The sequence below is a fragment of the Panthera pardus genome, unplaced genomic scaffold (genome assembly GCF_024362965.1).
Source record: "Panthera pardus isolate Hobbes unplaced genomic scaffold, ASM2436296v1 HiC_scaffold_19, whole genome shotgun sequence".
Lineage (NCBI taxonomy): Eukaryota > Metazoa > Chordata > Mammalia > Carnivora > Felidae > Panthera > Panthera pardus.
In genome coordinates, this window is record NW_026526754.1 from 18,966,798 (window position 1) to 18,985,925 (window position 19,128).

Here is a 19,128-nt window from a genome sequence, read left to right on the forward strand (position 1 = left end):
GTATTACTGCTTTTGCACCGAACATACCGTATTAGAAAGTCTAGGGAGCCTATGGAAAGACTTGTGTAACATTGCTCTAGGATGTTACAACAAATACTTTTCTAGATACGACTTTTTTAGGTATCATTTACCTACAATATGCATATTTGGATCTTGTTGTATATCACAACCTGGAAGTAAATGGTATGCCTAAAACAATTGTACAAAACTGCGTAACTTCAGAGGCACCTGGGTGGCTCAGGTAATGGTATCACAGTTGGTGAGTTTGAGCCCCGCATCAGGCTCTGCACTTGACGGTGTGGGGTGTGGCGTTTGCTTGGATCCTGTCACTTTCTCTCTCCCCCTCCGCCGCTCATGCTCGCTGTCAAAAATAAACATTAAAAAGTTACACCACTTTTTGAAAAGTATTGAAAGAAATGTAAATTTAATGAGTTTGATACCCGCCAATACTTAAAAATATAAACGAATTAAAAGATGTAAATTCTTCCTTTTTCTATTTATTCATATTTGTATTTTTATTCTTACTACACAGAACTTTATTCTGACATTTATGGTCAAAGATTTATTGAGTAAGTAGTCTTGTCATTTTCCTGTTCAATAAAAGAATAATTTGAAAATCAAACTTAAATTTTTTCATAAGACCATAAGGCTGAAACAGTTCCTTGTTTTTCCGGATTGAGAATTCTCTCCATTCCTACTCATCTGACAGACAGTAGGAATGTATTACGTGTTGATAAATACTAAACATTACTGGAAGTGTATCAGAGTGAAATGCGTGGGGCTGTTCTTCCCCTAGCCCCAATTCATGTATCTGTGCATAAATATCACATACTGCTAGAATGAGATTCATCCCCAATTTTATTTAATTTTTTAATGTTTATTTTTGAGAGAGAGAGGCAGAACTGCACAGGAGGAGAGGCAGAGAGAGACGGAGACACAGAATCCAAAGGAAGCTCCAGGCTCTGAGCTGTCAGCACTGAGTCCGACCTGGGGCTCAAACCCATAAACCATGAGACCATGACCTGAGCTGAAGTTGGGCGCTCAACCGACTGAGCCACCCAAGTGCCCGCCCCCCCCCCTTTTTAAATATATGTAACCTGAGATACCTTGTTCATTTGAAGATGCATATGAAAGAGGTTTTGTTACACCAGTTTCCCCCAAAGTTTTTTTTAACTTCTTTACACACAGAAATCACATAATTATTCACCAACAAAAAACATGTAATGATCAGCTGACAGTTTGGTTAGGTCTTCACTTCTTTTGAACAAAATTTGAAATCACCTGACTAGCAGAAGGATTTGTTACCCCATCATTAAAGCTACTTTCTGTTTCTGGGAAGTATACCAAACATTTAAACTAAGTATTTTACTAAATGACTTTTTTAAATTTTTAATGTTTTATTTATTCTTGAGAGAGAGAGAGGAAGAAAACAGCATGAGCGAGGGAGGGGCAGAGCTAGAGAGGGATACAGCATCTGAAGCAGGCTCCAGGCTCTGAGCTGTCAGCACAGAACCTGATGCAGGGCTCAAACTCATGAACCATGAGATCACGACCTGAGTCGGAGTCAGATGCCCAATGACTGAGCCGCCCAGGTGCCCCACTCTTAATTAAACTTGACTGTAAGCACATTCTCATAAACACGTGGAAGTTGGGAAGATCTGGTAACTGATTTCCTTCAGAACAGTGCCTGCATCCCCATTTGAAATAGGCTAGCAGTAATCACTGTTGAAGTTTAGCAGGTAAAAACCTGATAGGGTGACTCAGTAGAGACATTAAGGAAAAAGTGTGTTTAGCTAGTCATGCTTACAAAAAGCCAATATAGACTGAATCAAGATATCACAAACTCTAGTAGAGTAAGATCCCAGGGTCAGCAAAGGAAGGTTTCAAAAACAGAAAGATGGAGGCAGGACATCTTTGAAAACTGTATTTTCTATTTAATTTTGCTGCAAACCTAAATCTACTCTGAAAAATAGTCCATTTAAAAGGGAAAACAACAGAGAAAGGGAAAACACTGATGGAGGTAGGTGGTGAGTAGTAAAGCCATTTGCAGGGAAGAAAATTTAATCTGGGTGTAAAGTGAGGAAGGCAGATGTGTGACTGGGTCTGAAACAATACAGTGATTGCTAAGCAGTAGTGAAGCCAGTTACAATTAGCATAATTTTTAATTTTTTTTTTTTCAACTTTTTAAATTTATTTTTGGGACAGAGAGAGAGACAGAGCATGAACGGGGGAGGGGCAGAGAGAGAGGGAGACACAGAATCGGAAACAGGCTCCAGGCTCTGAGCCATCCGCCCAGAGCCTGACGCGGGGCTCGAACTCACGGACCGGACCGCGAGATCGTGACCTGGCTGAAGTCGGACGCTTAACCGACTGCGCCACCCAGGCGCCCCACATAATTTTTAAAACTGAAGGTGAACAGTGCTGGTATTTTAGCCCCAGAAAAATTGGAGAAATCCAGAAAAATTCAGGAATTCTGATTTGCTGAGAGCTTATCTGAAATACCTGCCTAATTTTCATACTGGCACACCTATACAGAGAGCCCTCTAGCAGTTTCTTTCTTAAAACTTAACACTTCAACTTCTTTAAACTCTGAGAGGTGATAATAAAATTTTTGAGGTGATAAAAACAAAATTTTTAATACTTCTTGGGTAACCTGTTCCATTTCTTGAGTTTTAATTATCAGCAAGCATTATTCAAAACTTTTTATTAAACTGCCCTATTAAGACCAAAACCATTCAAAAGGAATAGGAGATCAGAAAAGTTAAATTCTGTTGATTTACTCTATGGAGGGCCATTCGATGCCTGTTATTTCTGGCAGCATTGTAATAGAAACGAGGGTTGAAATGGTTCTGTATTCTAAATAGCAAGAGTAAGTTGCCATAATGTTCTGCTCTTTAAGAAAACTCAGAGTGAGCCTAATAAGGCAAGTGTGTGTCTTTGGGAAAGGACAGGAGAGAGAATAAACTGCCCATCTCTTTGAGATTACAATCACTGATGTACTTTCACTCTAGGACTGCCATTTTTGCTTGCTTCCCCCCTCCTTTAGCTCATCGATCTTCCCTCCTCACCACCCCGATTCCAATTTAAGTATCTTTGTAGTAACATGAACTAAAGAACTGAAGAATGAACCTGAAAATGTGAAAATCTTAAATGACTTCCCAGCTCTTTATGTGTCTTATCCTCTCCGCCACCTTTTTTTGTGAAATGGTGGTAGTTACGGGTCTGTCCTTCTTAGCTCTGGCTGTTATTTTGATCATCACAGGTAATGTATGAGAATATCTTCAAAACAAAAGAGTAAATCTATGTAATTATTACTCATTTACTCATTCCTTTTTATTTCCTAAGCAGAGAGTCAAATTAATTTTTAATAATTAAAAACAATTATACATACAGGGAGACAGTCATCCAAGATACTTTGGGTACTTTCTTGATAAAGGTGCAGAGATACAGCTCAGCAGTGCCATGGCCATTAAAGGATGGTTTCTTTCTACTGAGGAGCAGGGAAGATTTACCTGTTTCCTTTAGGTTTTCACCTTTGCTGTTTATTCACCGTCAGAAGGTGGTAGTATTTGAATATCTCCCTTTGCCTGCACCAACTGGGAAAAATGATAGAGGTGTTTGCTCTCGCTGCGTGTACTTATATTAGCAACCTAAAATTATCACTGGGCACTGTAAACTTGCTTAAGCTGCAAAGAATATTCAGTAAGTCAGTGTCGGAGCTCATAAAGTTTCACTATGTCTACTGCTGTTCCCATTACTTGAAATGGAAACCTGAATGTGGTTTACTTACTTAAGGATGCTGTGTGCTATGTTGATCAAACTTTTACCTTTCCTTGTTTTCCTTTTCTCTCTTCTAACTTAGCAGGATAAAAACAAAATAAGTCAGTGCTCTCCTTTTGATTATGTTAAAGATAACCAAAAAATGGTACTTAATACTATCAGGCAATTAGGTCTGTTTTATTTGTGACTAAAAGAAAACATTTTCCTGGAACTCTTCATTGTTATGGCTGAAATTGCCTTTTATTTTTTATTTGTTTAGTGTTTAAGTGTATTTACTTATTTTGAGAGAAAAAGAGAGGGCACAAGAAGGACAGAGAGAGAGAATCCCAAGCCGGGATTCTCAGCACAAAGCCTAATGTGAGACTCCAACTCACAAACAGTGGGATCACGCTCTGAGCTGAAATTGGACCCCCAACAGAATGAGCCACCCAGGTGCCCCTATATTTCCTTTACAAGGGGCACCTGGGTAGCTCAGTTAAGCATCTTGATCTCTCAGTTTGTGGGTTCCAGCCCCATGTTGGGCTCTGTGCTGACAGGACAGAGCCTGCCAGCATTCTCTGTCCTCCTCTCTCTGACCCTCCCCTGCTTACATGCACACTCACACACTCTCTCAAAATACATAAATAAGCTTAAAAAAAATAAAAGATACATATAAAAAATAAATAATAAATTCCTTAAATAACTTTCCATAAGTTAAAATTAGCATTTTCACAAATATTAGCAGAGTCACTAAATGAAATAGTAACAACAAAACAAAATACATGATTAATGAAGTTGAATGTTTTATTAAACTATCTTCCTTCAAGGCTGTTGCTTCACCATATAAAAATAGCACCAGCAAGCACAGTATATTACAAAATTAAGATAATATTGTTCTTTATCTGACACTATACAACTAACAGACCTTTCTCCACTGCCATTTATTTCCAATGGACAGATCATTTAAGTATTTTGACCCCAATCCAGGTATAGATGTAAGCAAGTGAAAATTCCCAAAGGTTTAAGATGACATTGTTATCCTGGAATTACATAGTTTTTATAACTAATTTCTAACCACAGCTAATTTCAGGATTCTGAATAGTATAACTGGAGCCTAGCCTAAAAATCATAGGGTGTTGCAAAAAATATACATATTGTGTTTATAGGCAATCGTTAGAAAGTTAAGGGGTGTTTTCTTTCATTAACATTGTTGCAAGTAGTTTCTTTTTGCACTGGTATTGCTAAGAGTTGCCATTTTAAATCCTCTGTGCACCATTAATTTAAGACAACTATGCTAGATTAAGTTGTTTCATACTAGTTTATTTAGGGGTTCCATTTTTACTCCTCAATAGATTTTATGTATTTCTCATATGCTTCTTCACTCATCAATTCATCCAGTTCTGAAGGATTACTGAGTGTTATCTTGATCAGCCAACCTGCAACCAAAAAACAGTTATCATATTCCAAACTATCTTTTTAAAGTGTCAAAGTCAAATGTGTTCAAAATGTAAAAATTTCTGAGTGCCTCAAAATTTAGTATTCTTGACATAAATCACTCATTATTTGTTCAAGGAGAGTTATATTTTAGCCTTAACAATTCAGTTAATATCTTTGCATATCACAACTGAAAAGAATTAAAGCTGGAATAGTTTCCACCATAATGGATTAAGGACTCAACTTCACACCTGTCAGAACGGCTAAAATCAAAAACACAAAATCAAAAACACAAGGAACAGCAAGTGTTGGCAAGGATATGGAGAAAAAGAAACCCTCATGCACTGCTGGTGGGAATGCGAACTCATGCAGCCACTGTGGAAACACTATGGAGGTTCCTCAAAAAATTAAAAACAGAACCACCCTATGATTCAGTAATCACACTACTGGGTATTTATCCAAATACGAAAACACGAATTTGAAAGCATACACGCACTCCCCTAGGTTTCCTGCGGCATTATTTACAATAGCCAATTATGGAGGCAGCCCAAGTGTCCACTGATAGATGAACAGACAAACTTGTGGTATATATACAATGGATTATTACTCAGCTGTAAAAAAAAAAAAAAAAAAAAAAATATTGCCATTTGCAACAACATGGATGGAGATAGAGAGTATAATGCTAACTGAAATAAGTCAGAGAAAGACAAATACCGTATGACTTCATTAGCATGGAATTTAAGAAAAAAACCAACCAAACAAAGGAAAAACACAGAGGCAAACCAAGAAACAGCCTCTTAACTATAGAGAACTGATGGTTAGCAGAGGGGAGGTAGGTGGGGGAATGGGTGAACTAGGAGCCGGGCATTAAGGAGTACATTTATCATGATGAGCACTGAGTAATGTATAGAATTGCTGAATCGCTATATTGTACACATGAAAGTAATATATAACACGATATATTAACAGTACCGGAATTAACATTTTTTAAATGAAAAGCGAAAAACAAAAACTTTAAGTTGTCATAACCATCAACAACTAACATTGAGGGATCCAGATACGCAGACCAGGGACAGCTTTCTCTCACAGAAGAAACACTGTAACTGCTGAGGTGAATGGCAGCAGAAAGCAGTAGCTGAGTTGGAGGGGCAGGTGACAGGCAACAGAGAACTGCAAGCTAATCCTGGTTTTGCCATTTATTAGCTGTGCGACCTTAATAGATAAAAGCTTTGGAGCCTCAATTCAGGTACAAAATGGAGAAAATTGCTGCCCCCCATACTTCCCCAGGTTATTGGGAAGATGAGCGTATGAGAAAACTGGCACCTGGCACAGTGGGTGTTCCTCTGCCGCCACCCACACCACACAGGGTGACTGGGTACTTCGTGTCTGAAGAGGAAAATAAAGAGTCCCAACGGTGACACCAAGAACTCCAAAATAAGGCAGTGTTTTCAATGACAGAGATCTTAAACATAAGCTTCAATACTGAGCTAATCTGTCTTTCCCTTTTTTAAAGCAAAACATCCCTATTTACTATCCAAAAGTGCAAAAAGATGAAGTTAAAATCAGCTGAAGCTTGCTTTATAAATCTAGGTTAAATGTTAACTGTAGCAATAATCCTTTGAAAAAGTTCTAGCAACAACTTACCATCTTCATAACAAGATTTGTTGACAAGTCCTGGATTTTCTGCAAGAGCTTCATTAATTTCAGTTACTTCTCCTGATAGAGGAGAATAGAGTTCACTAGCAGCTTTCACACTTTCCAAAGCACCAAACTCCTCTAAATTGAGAAAATTAAAGAAAATATCAAATATCACAAGTCAGTAACCTGAACATATAAAATATGGAGTAGTCACCTTTAATACAGGCATGATAAAACATTCTAAATATCTTTAATTAAAAATAAAACCATAGGGGTGCCTAGGCGGCTCAGCTGGTTGAGGGTCTATTGATTCTGGCCCAAGTCATGATCCCAGGGTAGCATTGAGCCCCGCATTGGGCTCCACGCTGAGTGTGGAGCCTGCTTAAGATTCTCTCTCTCCCTCTACCCCTCTCCCCAGCTCTCTCTCTAGAACAAAATAAAACCACAGATTTTTGTCATAGTCCTGTCACCTGTGAGAAGGGTATAAATATCCTCAGTAAAGTGGATCTATCTGTTTTAGAGTGACAACAAATGGTGATGTATCTGAATACCAATGTATTTAATAACTTCAGTAAAAATTTTCTTTCAATTTACTGTAGCTCTGAAAATGAAAATTTTAGGAGATTCCAATAATGGTGAAGTATCTTATCAGACCAGCCTTCCTGCACATAACAATTATAAACTCTGGACAAAACATAAAAAAACAATGATATGAAGGCTCTGTAGAGCGACTAAAAGAGAAGTCAGTCCTTAAAGGGGGCCCAAACTGGGTGTGATCTTGATTTGCATAATTTGTGCCGACAGCGTTGCCTCAAAGTGCACAGTGTAACTAGAACACAAACAGAAAACCAGTCTTAATTGCTTGAGGGATCAGAGGACAGAATGTGGGCCTGCCAAGGTGGCTGGAAATTGAGGGTTGAGATCCTTAAAAGAAGAGAGCCATGATGAAGAGAAAATGTCAACAGATCCCAAAATGACCCATAGACCCACACACTGGAATAAGCAGAGAGCCTAAAAGTAGCTATTATAAATATGTTATGTTATAAACATGTTCAGATCTTTTAAAAGTTCATCTTATGTTCATCATGAGGGAATACCTATAAAGAAATGGAATTTAAATGAACATTCTAGAACTGGAAAGTATAATATCTAAAATAAAATTCACTGGATGGCAATAACAGAAGGGTCAGGGAATGTGAAGAAAGAGCATCTGAAATTAACCAATTAGATTGGTTATTTCAGTCTTTTGATAAATTTTTAAAGCACTGAAAAAACAGCCTCAGTCGTGTGGGACAACATCAAGTGATCTAAAGTGAATGATAAGGATACAACATGCCCATATTTGTGGGTTATAGCTAAAATAGCGCTGGAAATTAATTAATATCTTTGGGTTTCATTTACAAAGAACATCTTAAAACAAATGACCTGGGTTCTAAAGATACTAGAAAAACACGAACAAAAGCAGTTAATTTATGGAAAGTAGACAACACTTGAAAGAAGGAATAGTGATTTTTTTCCAATGGCTTTTAGCCTGAAGAGAGGCACCAATCTGTGCTATGTGGGGCAGCCAAAATTCTGAAAGAAAATCTCAGTCTTAATTGGCGTTAAGGAACCAGAAGACAAGTGTTTGAGGCCACCACAGCTACTGGAAAGCGAGGTGGGAAATCCAAAAGAGAGAAACTAAAAGGGAGCACCAAAAATCCTGTGTATAAACTCTGCCCAGGTCTATGAACTATCCCTCAGCCATGCATGCACCAGGCAGACTCCCAAGTGTCCCAGCTGAGGCCAGAAGAATTAAACTTCTATTTTAGCTGCTATCCACCACAAGGGAGACAGCATTTTACCATATGGGTAGAAAATACTTAGTAAGAAGTCAGAAAAATTAGAGCAAATTAAATCTAAGTTGAAGGAAGAAAACAAAGACAGGAGCATGAAACGGACTGTAGAGAAAATTAACCATGAAAATTTGCTTCTTTCAAGATTAATACAATTGATAAATAGCTACCAAGAATGATCAAGGGAAAAAAAACAACACAAATCACTACAAATATGAAGGAACAAAACAGGGGTTCTTAACTGTAGATCCTGCAGAAATAAAAGGATAACAAATGAAACATGAGCATTTTTACACTGAATTTCACAACAAGAAATGGAAAAACTCCCCCCAAAACATAATAAAACCAAAGTAAGACGATGTAGAAAATATGAATAGCCTTATATCTATTTTTTTTAATGTTTATTGTTTTGAGAGAGAGAGACAGAGAACACAAGTGGGGGAGGGACAGAGAGAGAGGGAGTCACAGAATCTGAAGCAGGCTTCATCCAGGCTCTGAGCTGTCAGCACAGAGCCCGATGTGGGGCTCGAACCACTAGCCACCCACTCACACCATGAGATGATGACCTGAGCTGAAGTGGAAGCTTAACTGACTGAGCTACTCAGACGCCCCTGAACAGCTCTATACCTGTTAAAGAAATTACATTACATGTCAGAAACCTTCCAACAATGAAATCATCTGACTCACAGTTCACTGGTTAATTCTATCATTTAAAGAATAATACCAATCTTGCAAATTCTTTCAGAAAAAGATAGGTGGTGAGAACATTTCCAAACTTAGTCCAAACAATATAACTAATTCCAAAATTTGACAAAGCCATTATAAAAGACCAGTATCTCTCATGAATATTAATATGAAAATTATTAATTAGCAAATCAAATCCAGTAGTGTATTTTTAAAAGACAATTTTTGCATCATGTCTACCAGGAATGCAAGGCTAATTAAACACTTAAAAATAAATCAGTCTTGGGGTGCCAAAGTGGCTTAGTCAGTTGAACATCTGATTCTGACTCAGGGTCTTGAGATCAAGCCCTGCATCTGGGTCCAGGTTGAACATGGAGCCCACTTAAGATTCTCTCTCCCTCCCTCTGACCCTCTCCCCTGCTTTCGTGCTCCCTCTTTCTAAAATAACAAATCTTATTAATCACATTAACAGAATAAAGGAGAAACCCCTATGATCACGTGAATAGATGGATAAAACAAATTTGACAAAATTCAACATCCATAAATGATAAAAACTCTCAGCAAACTAGATAGAAAGGAACCTCCTCATCTAATAATGGGCATCCATCAGAAACCCCACAGCAAACTATCATGCCTAATGATGCAGTCTTCAATGCATTCTCCCAAGATTAGGAACAAGGCCAAGGCAATGATGTCTACCTTACCACTTCTATTCAACATTACACTGAGGGCTTGGTCTAGTGCAATAAGGCAAGGGAGAGAAATAAAATGCATGAAGATTGAAAATAAGAAATAAAGCTATTTACAGATTACATTGTTTACATAGAAGATCCAAAGGAATCTACAAAACTATAAGAACAGTGAATTTAATAAGGCCTGAAAATGAAAGCAAAAACTATTGTGAAGTTTCAAGAAAAAAAACACACGGAGAGTACCTTTGCAAACTTGATACATGCCAGAGTTGCTCAAACTTTCTCGGTTCCCAGTGCCCTAAGTATCTGAGTAACTTACTTTTCATTTTTAACTACAACTATTTAGTGATATGTGGCTGCTGCATGCTATACAAGCTCGCCACCACAGAATCAGCCTGAACACAACCACTGCCTTATTTGATGATCCTTGCTTATTTTCATGCAGTATTTGCTTCAAAGACACATTACCCAAGGTAACACAGTGAGATCTAATATTGGAACTGTTAATTCCATTGAGCTATCAGTTGTGTGGTGTCCAAGAGAGGTCAAAAATTTTAAATGTCCCACAGCACCCCCATGGCACTAGGGTGTATAAGATGGGAACTATGGAAACAGACAAAGATTTCTTAGAGAAGATACAATGTTCTATATATAAATATTATAACTTGCACTTGTTAAAAATTAAAAGCTTTTAAAAAAAAAACACAAGAAAATTAAAAGGCAAAATCACAAAATATGACAAAATACTCACAAAAAATAGCCCCGAAAAAGGATTTGAATCTAGAATATATAGAACCTAAATAAATTTGATAAAGGCTTGACTAGAGACTAAACAACAACAACAAAAAAACGTGAGTGGCAAAAAGCCTGTGGAAGGGTGTTCAACAGTAATTTGTCATTAGGGAAAGATAAGTTAAAACCACAGTGCGATGTGCAGTGCCTACAAACTCTCATACTGCTAGTGAGAATGTCAAATGGTACAACCACTTTATAAGAAACTGCCAGTTTCCCAAAGTTAAACATATACTTACTACGTGTAAGCCAGAAATTCCACTTCTACATATACTTACCCAAGAGAAATGAAGACATCTACAAAAAAGACTTATACAAAAAGTTTATAGTAGCTTTATTTCTAACAGCCAAAAACTGGAAATAATACAAACATCCATCAACAAGGGAAAGATTAAAGTGTTACACAATGGTACACTATTCAACAAAATATGAACAGTAGGTCACAATATAAATAAATCTCAAAATCATGATACTGGACAAAAGAAGCCAGACATAAACTGTGGTTCCTTTTGAATGAAGTTAAATAGACAACACTAATCTATGGTGATAAATCAGAGAAGAGGTTGTCTTGAGAAGGGGTTTAATGGGCAAGGTTTATAAAGTGTTTGTCAAAACTCATGGAATTGTACATACATCGTGCGTTTTCACTGTATGTAAATTGTGCATTAATTTTATAAGGACCTTTAGCAGAAAGTTTAAAGAGAGCATTCATTAGTTTAGGGATACTTATGTTAATTGAAGTTTTTTCAGCACAGAAAGCAAGGTCATGCTGCTCACTTGCTGGGAAGAGATATTTGGAAACAGGATCTCCTGCTTGAGAGCAGCAGAGTGGATCACAGTAAATAAAACACCATAAAAGAAAATAACAACTGCTGTCTGTATAGAATGAAGAAAAATGGACAAAGATTATCAATCACAAGGGTCTTATTATGATATCGGAAAAGGTTCCTACGAAGACCTTCAAAAAGAGGGATAGGACTACTGAGAGCCAGGAAGCAGAAAAAGTTCAAGCAAGATAAATAATGGGGAAAGTTTCAGCAGAAAAACTTATGGCCAATACTGTCAAAGATATTTAGAAAAACAGATACTTAAATTCTGTAGGGCTGTCTTCTGTATGTCACAGAGCCCATGAATAATGTACCTGGTTCTACTAACATTATCAAGCACTCATCTTATGTTAAACATTATGCTTAATTTCACCTTAATCTTTAAACAACTGTGAGGTAGCTATTATTATTATTATCATCCCAACTTAAAGATGAGACTCAAATTAATTTCACCAAAATTACACAGCTGATACATTGTGGGGTCAGGATTTAGAATGAGGTTCTGACTCCTGAGCCCACTCTTTCCTGATATTCTTTACTGCCTCTAAAGAAAAACAGATTTTATCTTCTCATCCTACTTTTGGATCTGGCCATTTGAGAGAGTGATGCTTGAAGATTTTGCTGCCATTTTGTGACCTCTGACACAAAGAGGCAGAAACAGTAGGAAAAGAAGTCATGTCCTTGATGAACCTTCACTGTGCCAATAAGCCAATCCTGTATCCACCTATCTCCAGACCTCTTGAAGGAGATATAATAAACCTCAACTGTTAAATCTACTTTTAGATGAGTTTTCTGTTACTTGAGTAAAAAGCACTCTAACTGACCCTAGGCGCAAACAAGTTACTATTCAAGGTAAAGAAAACTTAAGGCATGAATCATATACCAAGATGAGAAAAATACCTTGCTTGTTCAATTTTGTCCCAACTTCAGGCAGACTACAGTAAACAACATCTCCCAAAGCTTCCTAAAACAAACAAAACAATAACCTTTAAGAAATCAAATTAAACCTCCTAGTGAATAGAAACAAGCCAAACACCAATACTCTATCATTCAGATAGGGCATATTTTACACTTGAGGGGCTGCATTCTTTGGTTTTTCTCACAACTTTAAAAATGCAGAACTGTTTTTAGCTCAGGACCTGCAAAAAAACAGGCCACCAGTTAGACTGGCCCACAGGCAGCAGTGACTCCGGTCACAACCTCCACCCCCCCCCCCCCGCCCCATATACTAGAGCTCCTCCGAGAAGAAACACACCTTGTGCTTTTTCACCTTTGCAGTTTTGCTTAGGCCATCTCCCCTCCTGTATTTGCTGAAATCCTACCTACTGATCTGCAAATCATAGTCCTCAAGCCTTGTACTCCATGAAGACCTTGACTCTGTTTGTTAAGAAGTGAGCTCCCCATCAGGTCAGTGAGTTACAACCGTGCACTATTCATGCCATCCATCTTGCAATGCTTTGTACGTTGTCTTCCATGTAGGAGATTCCCCTCATAAACTCCAGGAGGGGAAGACGACACTTGTACAGTATTGTACACAGCACGCTGCTGTACCGGGCCTCAGTAGGTACACAGAAATGCCAGTGAAGATACAGCTGCCATTGATTCTCAGTGCCCCCTTTCCCCTTTCAGCCCCACCCTACACACAGACCCAGTGGAAAAATCATGGACTCATACTGTTATTTGCCTTCTCATTTTCTTCTGCATAATTTCTCAACAAGGGATCAGTGGGAGATTAAGAGAAAAAGATTGGCTAAATAAAGGGTTCCGCCTTGGTCCAATCTGTGCCAATTTAGGTTTTCCTTCTGGAGCGTGTATTCACATGGATCATGGATCGTGGGTGCTCCACAGGATCTACAAAACACTGTCAACACTCTAGCCTTTTACTTGCTCTTACTCTCTCCTTAACGACCCCAAATGGAACAAACATCTCTTTCCTGAATAAGGTGTGTTTACTTTTAAGTGTTAACCTTTCAATAATCTCTTAAAACACTATATACTGCCCTAACTAAATTACATTTTTACTTGCTTCACCTATGATTGATGCTCTTGAAAGAACTCAAAATACTAAGGGGCAGAATAAACAATTTTTAAAGGTAGAGACAATCCAAATTAGGCAAGCGCAGACTGTTTTCAATATTTCAAGACAATCCAGTACCTGTGCAAAATTGCTGATTCCCACTGTTCCAATACCATTTTCTGTTGTTATCCATTCATGTTTGTCTGTGAATTTACGCACTAAAACAGAAGACCAGTATTTCAGAAAAGCAGTGGCACCACTTGTTAAAAAGCACTTTTCATATCAATGCTGTCTAAAGGCAAGACTTTCCCAGTATTTGTGTTTGACTTACTGACCCTGCCTTTCAGTACACTGCCCAGGAAAAACCAGATCTTGTGAAGACAGAACATCTTCTCAACAATAGGATCATTTAGACGACGGTGGCTCGATGTGAACACCTGGTGCATCTTTTGGAGATTTGATTATTCCAACATTAGTCTAAATCACACATATAAACTATTTTGGGGCACATTTCAAAGTATACTTATCTATTAGTGATCTGTGTTACAGAATGTAGTCTGTTCCTCTATAGACGGATGTGGGTGAGGGAACATAAATGCTTATAATACTTATAAATGCTCATAAATGACTTAACCTAAAAAAAAAAAAAATGCCTCTTTGGGTAGAGTTGACCTAAGAGGACTTCACTGCAACTTGGTTATAAAGGGGAATCTTACAGGAATGAAAACGACTTGGATCAAATTATATAACTTGACTAAGTTCTTAAGATTTCATTTTAATTGAAATAACCTTGTCCTTGAAGAAAGTGGCTACTGTCATTTAAAGAAACAAAAATTTTTTAAAGCATAGGCTATCTTCTTAAATATATATATCATATTCTGAGGCCAAGCATTTTTCCAAAAATAATGCATCAGAAGCTAATGGGAAAATGGTTCACTACCTCAAATACTGTTCTAGAGTAAGCCTTGCTGGTTCACTCTTCCCCCTTACCCAAAAGATAGTTGTGCTTAAATTGCTTTAATGTCACAGCTCTGAAATGCAGCAGAATGTAACTACTACTTTCTTTTTCCCCTAATCATGAAAAAACTTCAATTTCATATTCTTCACTGGAAGAAGTCGGAATCTGTCACAAAGGAACTTGCTTTGCTTCATTCCACTTCAAGTAGTTAACTGCTTCAGGTCAATCTGATCTCTCCATGTAAAGTTCATACTTGGTGCTCTGCCTGCCACTGTCTCCCGGCACTGCTTTTTCCGGACTACTTCAAGTTTAGAACCTCCTTCCTGCCAGGAGCCTTTCTAGCCCTCCAAGCTTGGATTCGGGGGCCATCCAACTTACTCCCACAACGCTGCACCAGTCTCCCTGAGTCCTGACCATACAAGCACAGAGCACCTGAGGAGCTACGCATCCAGCCCCTTTGTCAGTTCTCCCCAGGAAGGAGACTAAGTACAAAGCAAGCAAAAGCATGGTGTATCCCACTTTCACTTGTATTCCCAGTTCTAAACACCGTGCTTGGCAAACAGCACTCAGAACTTGAGGGAGTAAAATAACTTTTTAGTTTAGTTTATTAAGTAAAGGAGATTTTGAACAAAATATCTACGTAGGTGTTTGGCTACAACACTCACTTCTCCCGGTTACAGCTGTAGAACTGGCTGATTACAATACCAATTATGAGCAGTTCAAACCCAAATACACCGTTTTAAAGTAAGGGCTGGACAACAAATGTGACTTCTCTGAGACAACTGTCTTGATTTGGGCCTTGCCATCTTGCCTAATTGTAAAGATAATCTTAGGAGTAAGGCTGCCCTCACTCAGTTTAGCAATTGAGCGACCCCAGGTTTAGAGGAGAGGCAGCATTAGTAAGGTAAATGCATGAACGTCCACTTAACTTAAAAGTCCCTAAGACATTTTAGTAGACCAAGCTGTTGAGGCTAAAGACCAGAGTTAGTTTAATTCTCCTTTAACCCTTGGCCCAAAAGGGAAAATGTGGACAAATTAGGTAATTACTTTCTTACTGAGCATTTAAAAACATCGTTTTGGGCCTCAAAATGACGTGTTTTCAGTAATTTATGTGTTTGCATGTTCTTCCTTTCAAAGTCACTATGTGGGGTGCCTTGCTGACTCAGTCAGTAGAGCATGACTCTTGATCTCAGGGTCACGAGTTCAAGCCACACATTGAGCATGGAGACTCTCCCCCCCCCCAAAAAAAAAAGTCCCTTCTAATTCCCTAGCCAGATAACCTATATTAATATTGGCCAATTATTTTTTATTATTTGATCCTATAATATTTCATAACAAGTAACATTTACCAAGGACTTACTATTTGTCAGGCTACTTGTACAGAGAGGTTACATTTCATTTCATTTCATTTCAGCCTCCCAACAACTTTGTGTGGTAGGCATTATCATTTCCACTTTTCTAATAAGAGACTCAGAAGTTAAGTGACTGCCCCAGATCACATAGCTAATAAGAGGTAGAATCAAAATTGGAACTTGGGTCTCGGTTTTAAAAACCTTGGTGTTCAACCAGATCATGGGTGTTGATATTTTGGACAATATTTAACTAGATGTAACAGTGAATAACCAAAAAAGCAGACTTTAAATTCAATTCTTATCTGAGATATGCTTTCCTCTTGTATGCAAATCGGTAATTATTGATATGTGTCACCAACAGAACTAAAGGAATATATTAGCAACGAGAGAGTAGCAGCTTTATGTTTCAGACTGGAATAAATAAATGTTATCAATTCTTCCAGTTCCAAACAGGTTTCTGAAACAGTCAATGAGACAAGAGCCATCACAGACCTGTTCACCCTAAAGTAAGAAGCCTCAGTTCTTGGAGGTGCAGTTAGTGTCTCAAGCATTTGCGCAGGCAGTAAGAAAACGTTTTCTGCAGCGATAATTGCGCTAAAATATAAAGTATCAGAGATGACCAAGATATTTGTGGGCAGGGCTCCTGGTTATTTCAATTTCAAGTCCGTGTGAGGCCTCATTTCTGTCCCAACACATCCACGATTCAATAGACTTGAGCAGAATGTATGAGTCCAAAAGACTATCTCACTGTTTTTGGGAAATGGCCAAATCTTCAAAGATATGCTCGCTTTTGCTGGTAAAAATCTAGCTCCCGTGCTTTAATTTCACTAAGTGCTCTTGCTTTAATTTGACTTCAGAGTTCTCAGTGATAGCCCACATAGCAAACTAAAGCCTACTATGTCTCCACTTTTAGGGCCCACGATACACACATACGCAAGATAACCTAAGGTCGCGAAGGAGCCAAGCGACGCTTGCCCGGTTCTCCAGCAGCGAGCGGTCGCGCGTGTGTCCCAGGCTTCCTCCTCCTGGCTCCCCAGCCCGCAGGACAAAGGCTGCGGTGTCGGCCACGCCACTTAGGGAGGCAGCATTGGCCACGCAACCGGAGATCCCAGCAGTAGAAAGCGTGGGCAGTGGTCACCTCGCTAGACCCGGGTGGTCAGCACAGGAGAGTCGAGGTAAGCATTGACGAGGGGACGGAGGCGCCCAGCCCATTCCCCCGAAGCGGCCGGGCTCACCCCACGTGCCCGCCCGCTCTTACCAGACAGCAGAGCGGAGCCCGTGCGCAACGTCCGGACGGCGCCCGCCCTCAGCCCCCAGGGCCGCGGCAGGCAGGGCGCGGCGGGCGCGGAGGCGGCGCGCAGGCTGCAGGCCGCAGACCGCATGCTCCGCACCGCTCGTAGCGCCATGTTCGCAGAGGTGCGGGGGTCGCGGTGCAACGTCTCGGGAACCCCGGTCGAAGGGGGCGGGGCGGGGCGGGGGGCGCCCCGGACTGGAGCGAGCCGGAGCGAGCCGGCTGGTCTGAGGGGCGGGGGGCGGGGCCCGGGTGTGGAGGGGCGGGGCCTGGTAGGGCAGCGCGCGGGGGCGGGGACTCCAGGCGGGGAGCGACCTCGGATAGGGCGACGCTAGAGAGGGGCGGAGGGCCTGCGGTAGGGGCTGAGGGTCAGGGGCGGGGCCTACTGCAGCAGGCCGAGCCCTACCGGGCGGCGCCGCGGGTCGCTGGCGGGGTTGGGGGGGAACGGGCGGGGCCTAGTTCCCGGGAGTCAATTTCCCGCAGTGAAAGTGCAAGGTCAGCAGCTCCAGCTTTGCTAACCTGGGGGACCCGCCCAGGCAGTGAGAAGGGTTCCGGCAGAGGTGGCTTCGCAGGGCGGGCATTCTCGTGCCATTGGGTCTCTGAGGTCCTGGGAAAGATAGAGTGTCCCCATTCCCGTTAAGTATGCTCCCGTGCTTCTACAGAGGATCAAGGTCACCCAGATCGGGACTCATAGCCAGGTCTAAACAGAATCATTGTCAAAGGAGACTGTCGTTGGGTATTGGCCCAGGTAGCTCTGACACATAGTTTCTGTTTGACTTTGAGAAATACTGGAAACAATCCAGGAGCCCACTTTATTACTTTACCGATCCCAAGAGGCCTGGGTACCCCCATGCAGGGGACAGACAGAAGCTCCTAGAGAAGCAAAGACTTGTCCAAGGGTCGGGAGTGTCTCCTTGGTGGAGACTGGATGGGAGCCAGTTAGCTAATGGAGGAGCAATCAAAGGGCAAAGTGGAAACCCAGCATGGTCAGTTCCTTGCTTAAGTAGCCAGCCCTGGGACCAAAGCCTTTCCAGAAAAACAGAAGTCCTGTCCCCATCCAAGGAGACAGAAAATAATTAAGTTCTGGGAAAGACTTCACCGTCAACACAAATTTTATGGCGTGGGCAGGAATCAGTGAAGAAACAGTGGAGTGAAAAACACCTCAAGCTCCACATCATTATTACAGATTGTCATCATCACATATTCCTTATTATACACACCTTAAAGCGTGTGTGTATGTGAGTGCGTGAAGGGATGTTTGGGAGACTTCCATGTTGTTGCACTGAGCTTCCACCCCACTTACAAAATGGGCATTGTTAGCACATCTGTGCAGTGCTTGCAAGGGCTGTCATGCTCCAGTTTCCTTTTCCTTGCCATATGCCTGGGACTGTGCAAACATTACCTTTTTAATCCTCTCCAAACCCCTTTCTGATACGTATTACTTTCGTTGCATAGATGAGGAACGGGAGGCTCGGAAAAGTTAATTGACTTGCCCGGGAGTGGAATGGGGAAGGCATGTCAAGCTTTAGCAGCTGCTAGGTGGCAGTAGCAGGACTTGACCTCTAGTTGGGCTCACGGTCAACTGCTTGTAAGGTCTGCCACTTGCCTCCCTTTGGGATGCTGACTGGCTCACAGTGGTCTACTCCAGACTGCAGATCTTGGCTAGCTTCTCATATCAATACTCTGTTTTTATTGTTGTTTTGTTATAAGCCAATATAGCACAATGCAAACCATGCCCTAAAATATTTATTCCCAGCTCTACTGATGTATTTGGTGCGAAGAACAAGGTCACATGTCAGTCTGTGACCTGTATCACATGCCCTTCCACCAAAACAATAGGCAGTGTGTC

The 19,128-nt window shown here is 40.4% G+C and overlaps 2 protein-coding genes and 1 long non-coding RNA gene across 6 annotated transcripts in view; 1 reads left to right on the top strand and 2 right to left on the bottom strand.

Moving 5' to 3' along the window:
- CUNH16orf46 (chromosome unknown C16orf46 homolog) overlaps window positions 1–13,867 on the bottom strand; it is a 26,494-nt gene extending 12,627 nt beyond the window's left edge. For both annotated transcript variants that reach the window (XM_053906693.1, XM_053906692.1), the window contains exons 1-3: window positions 13,817–13,867; window positions 12,562–12,625; window positions 6,838–6,909 (exon numbers count right to left, since the gene is read on the bottom strand). The gene's annotated coding sequence lies outside the window, so the exon portion shown is untranslated. The remainder of the gene's footprint in view (window positions 1–6,837; window positions 6,910–12,561; window positions 12,626–13,816) is intronic.
- The window catches only part of LOC128778191 (uncharacterized), an 80,376-nt gene that overhangs the window by 860 nt on the left and 60,388 nt on the right, over window positions 1–19,128 (top strand). For 2 of the 3 annotated variants that reach the window (XR_008423588.1, XR_008423590.1), the window contains exon 2: window positions 16,902–17,163. This is a non-coding gene — a long non-coding RNA (uncharacterized LOC128778191). Of the gene's footprint in view, window positions 1–12,939; window positions 13,069–16,901; window positions 17,164–19,128 lie in introns of all 3 variants that reach the window. The other variant, XR_008423589.1, reaches the window with a different exon arrangement.
- On the bottom strand, window positions 4,546–17,535 carry GCSH (glycine cleavage system protein H). The gene is made up of 5 exons (XM_019413101.2): window positions 17,247–17,535; window positions 13,817–13,896; window positions 12,562–12,625; window positions 6,838–6,969; window positions 4,546–5,195 (listed from the first exon to the last, which is right to left on the bottom strand). Exons 1-5 carry the CDS (start codon window positions 17,392–17,394, stop codon window positions 5,098–5,100), a joined length of 522 nt encoding a protein of 173 aa, XP_019268646.1. The 5' UTR covers window positions 17,395–17,535; the 3' UTR covers window positions 4,546–5,097.

What these genes read in the sequence shown, in the direction of transcription:
- GCSH (XM_019413101.2), bottom strand. Translation starts at nt 17,394, where the DNA reads ATGGCGCTACGAGCGGTGCGGAGCATGCGGTCTGCGGCCTGCAGCCTG. An exon ending in GGGCTCCGCTCTGCTGTCTG is followed by an intron (nt 13,897 to 17,246) that starts GTAAGAGCGGGC and finishes CTTCTGTTTTAG; the next exon opens with TGCGTAAATTCACAGACAAA. An exon ending in GAATCAGCAATTTTGCACAG is followed by an intron (nt 12,626 to 13,816) that starts GTACTGGATTGT and finishes TGTTTGTTTTAG; the next exon opens with GAAGCTTTGGGAGATGTTGT.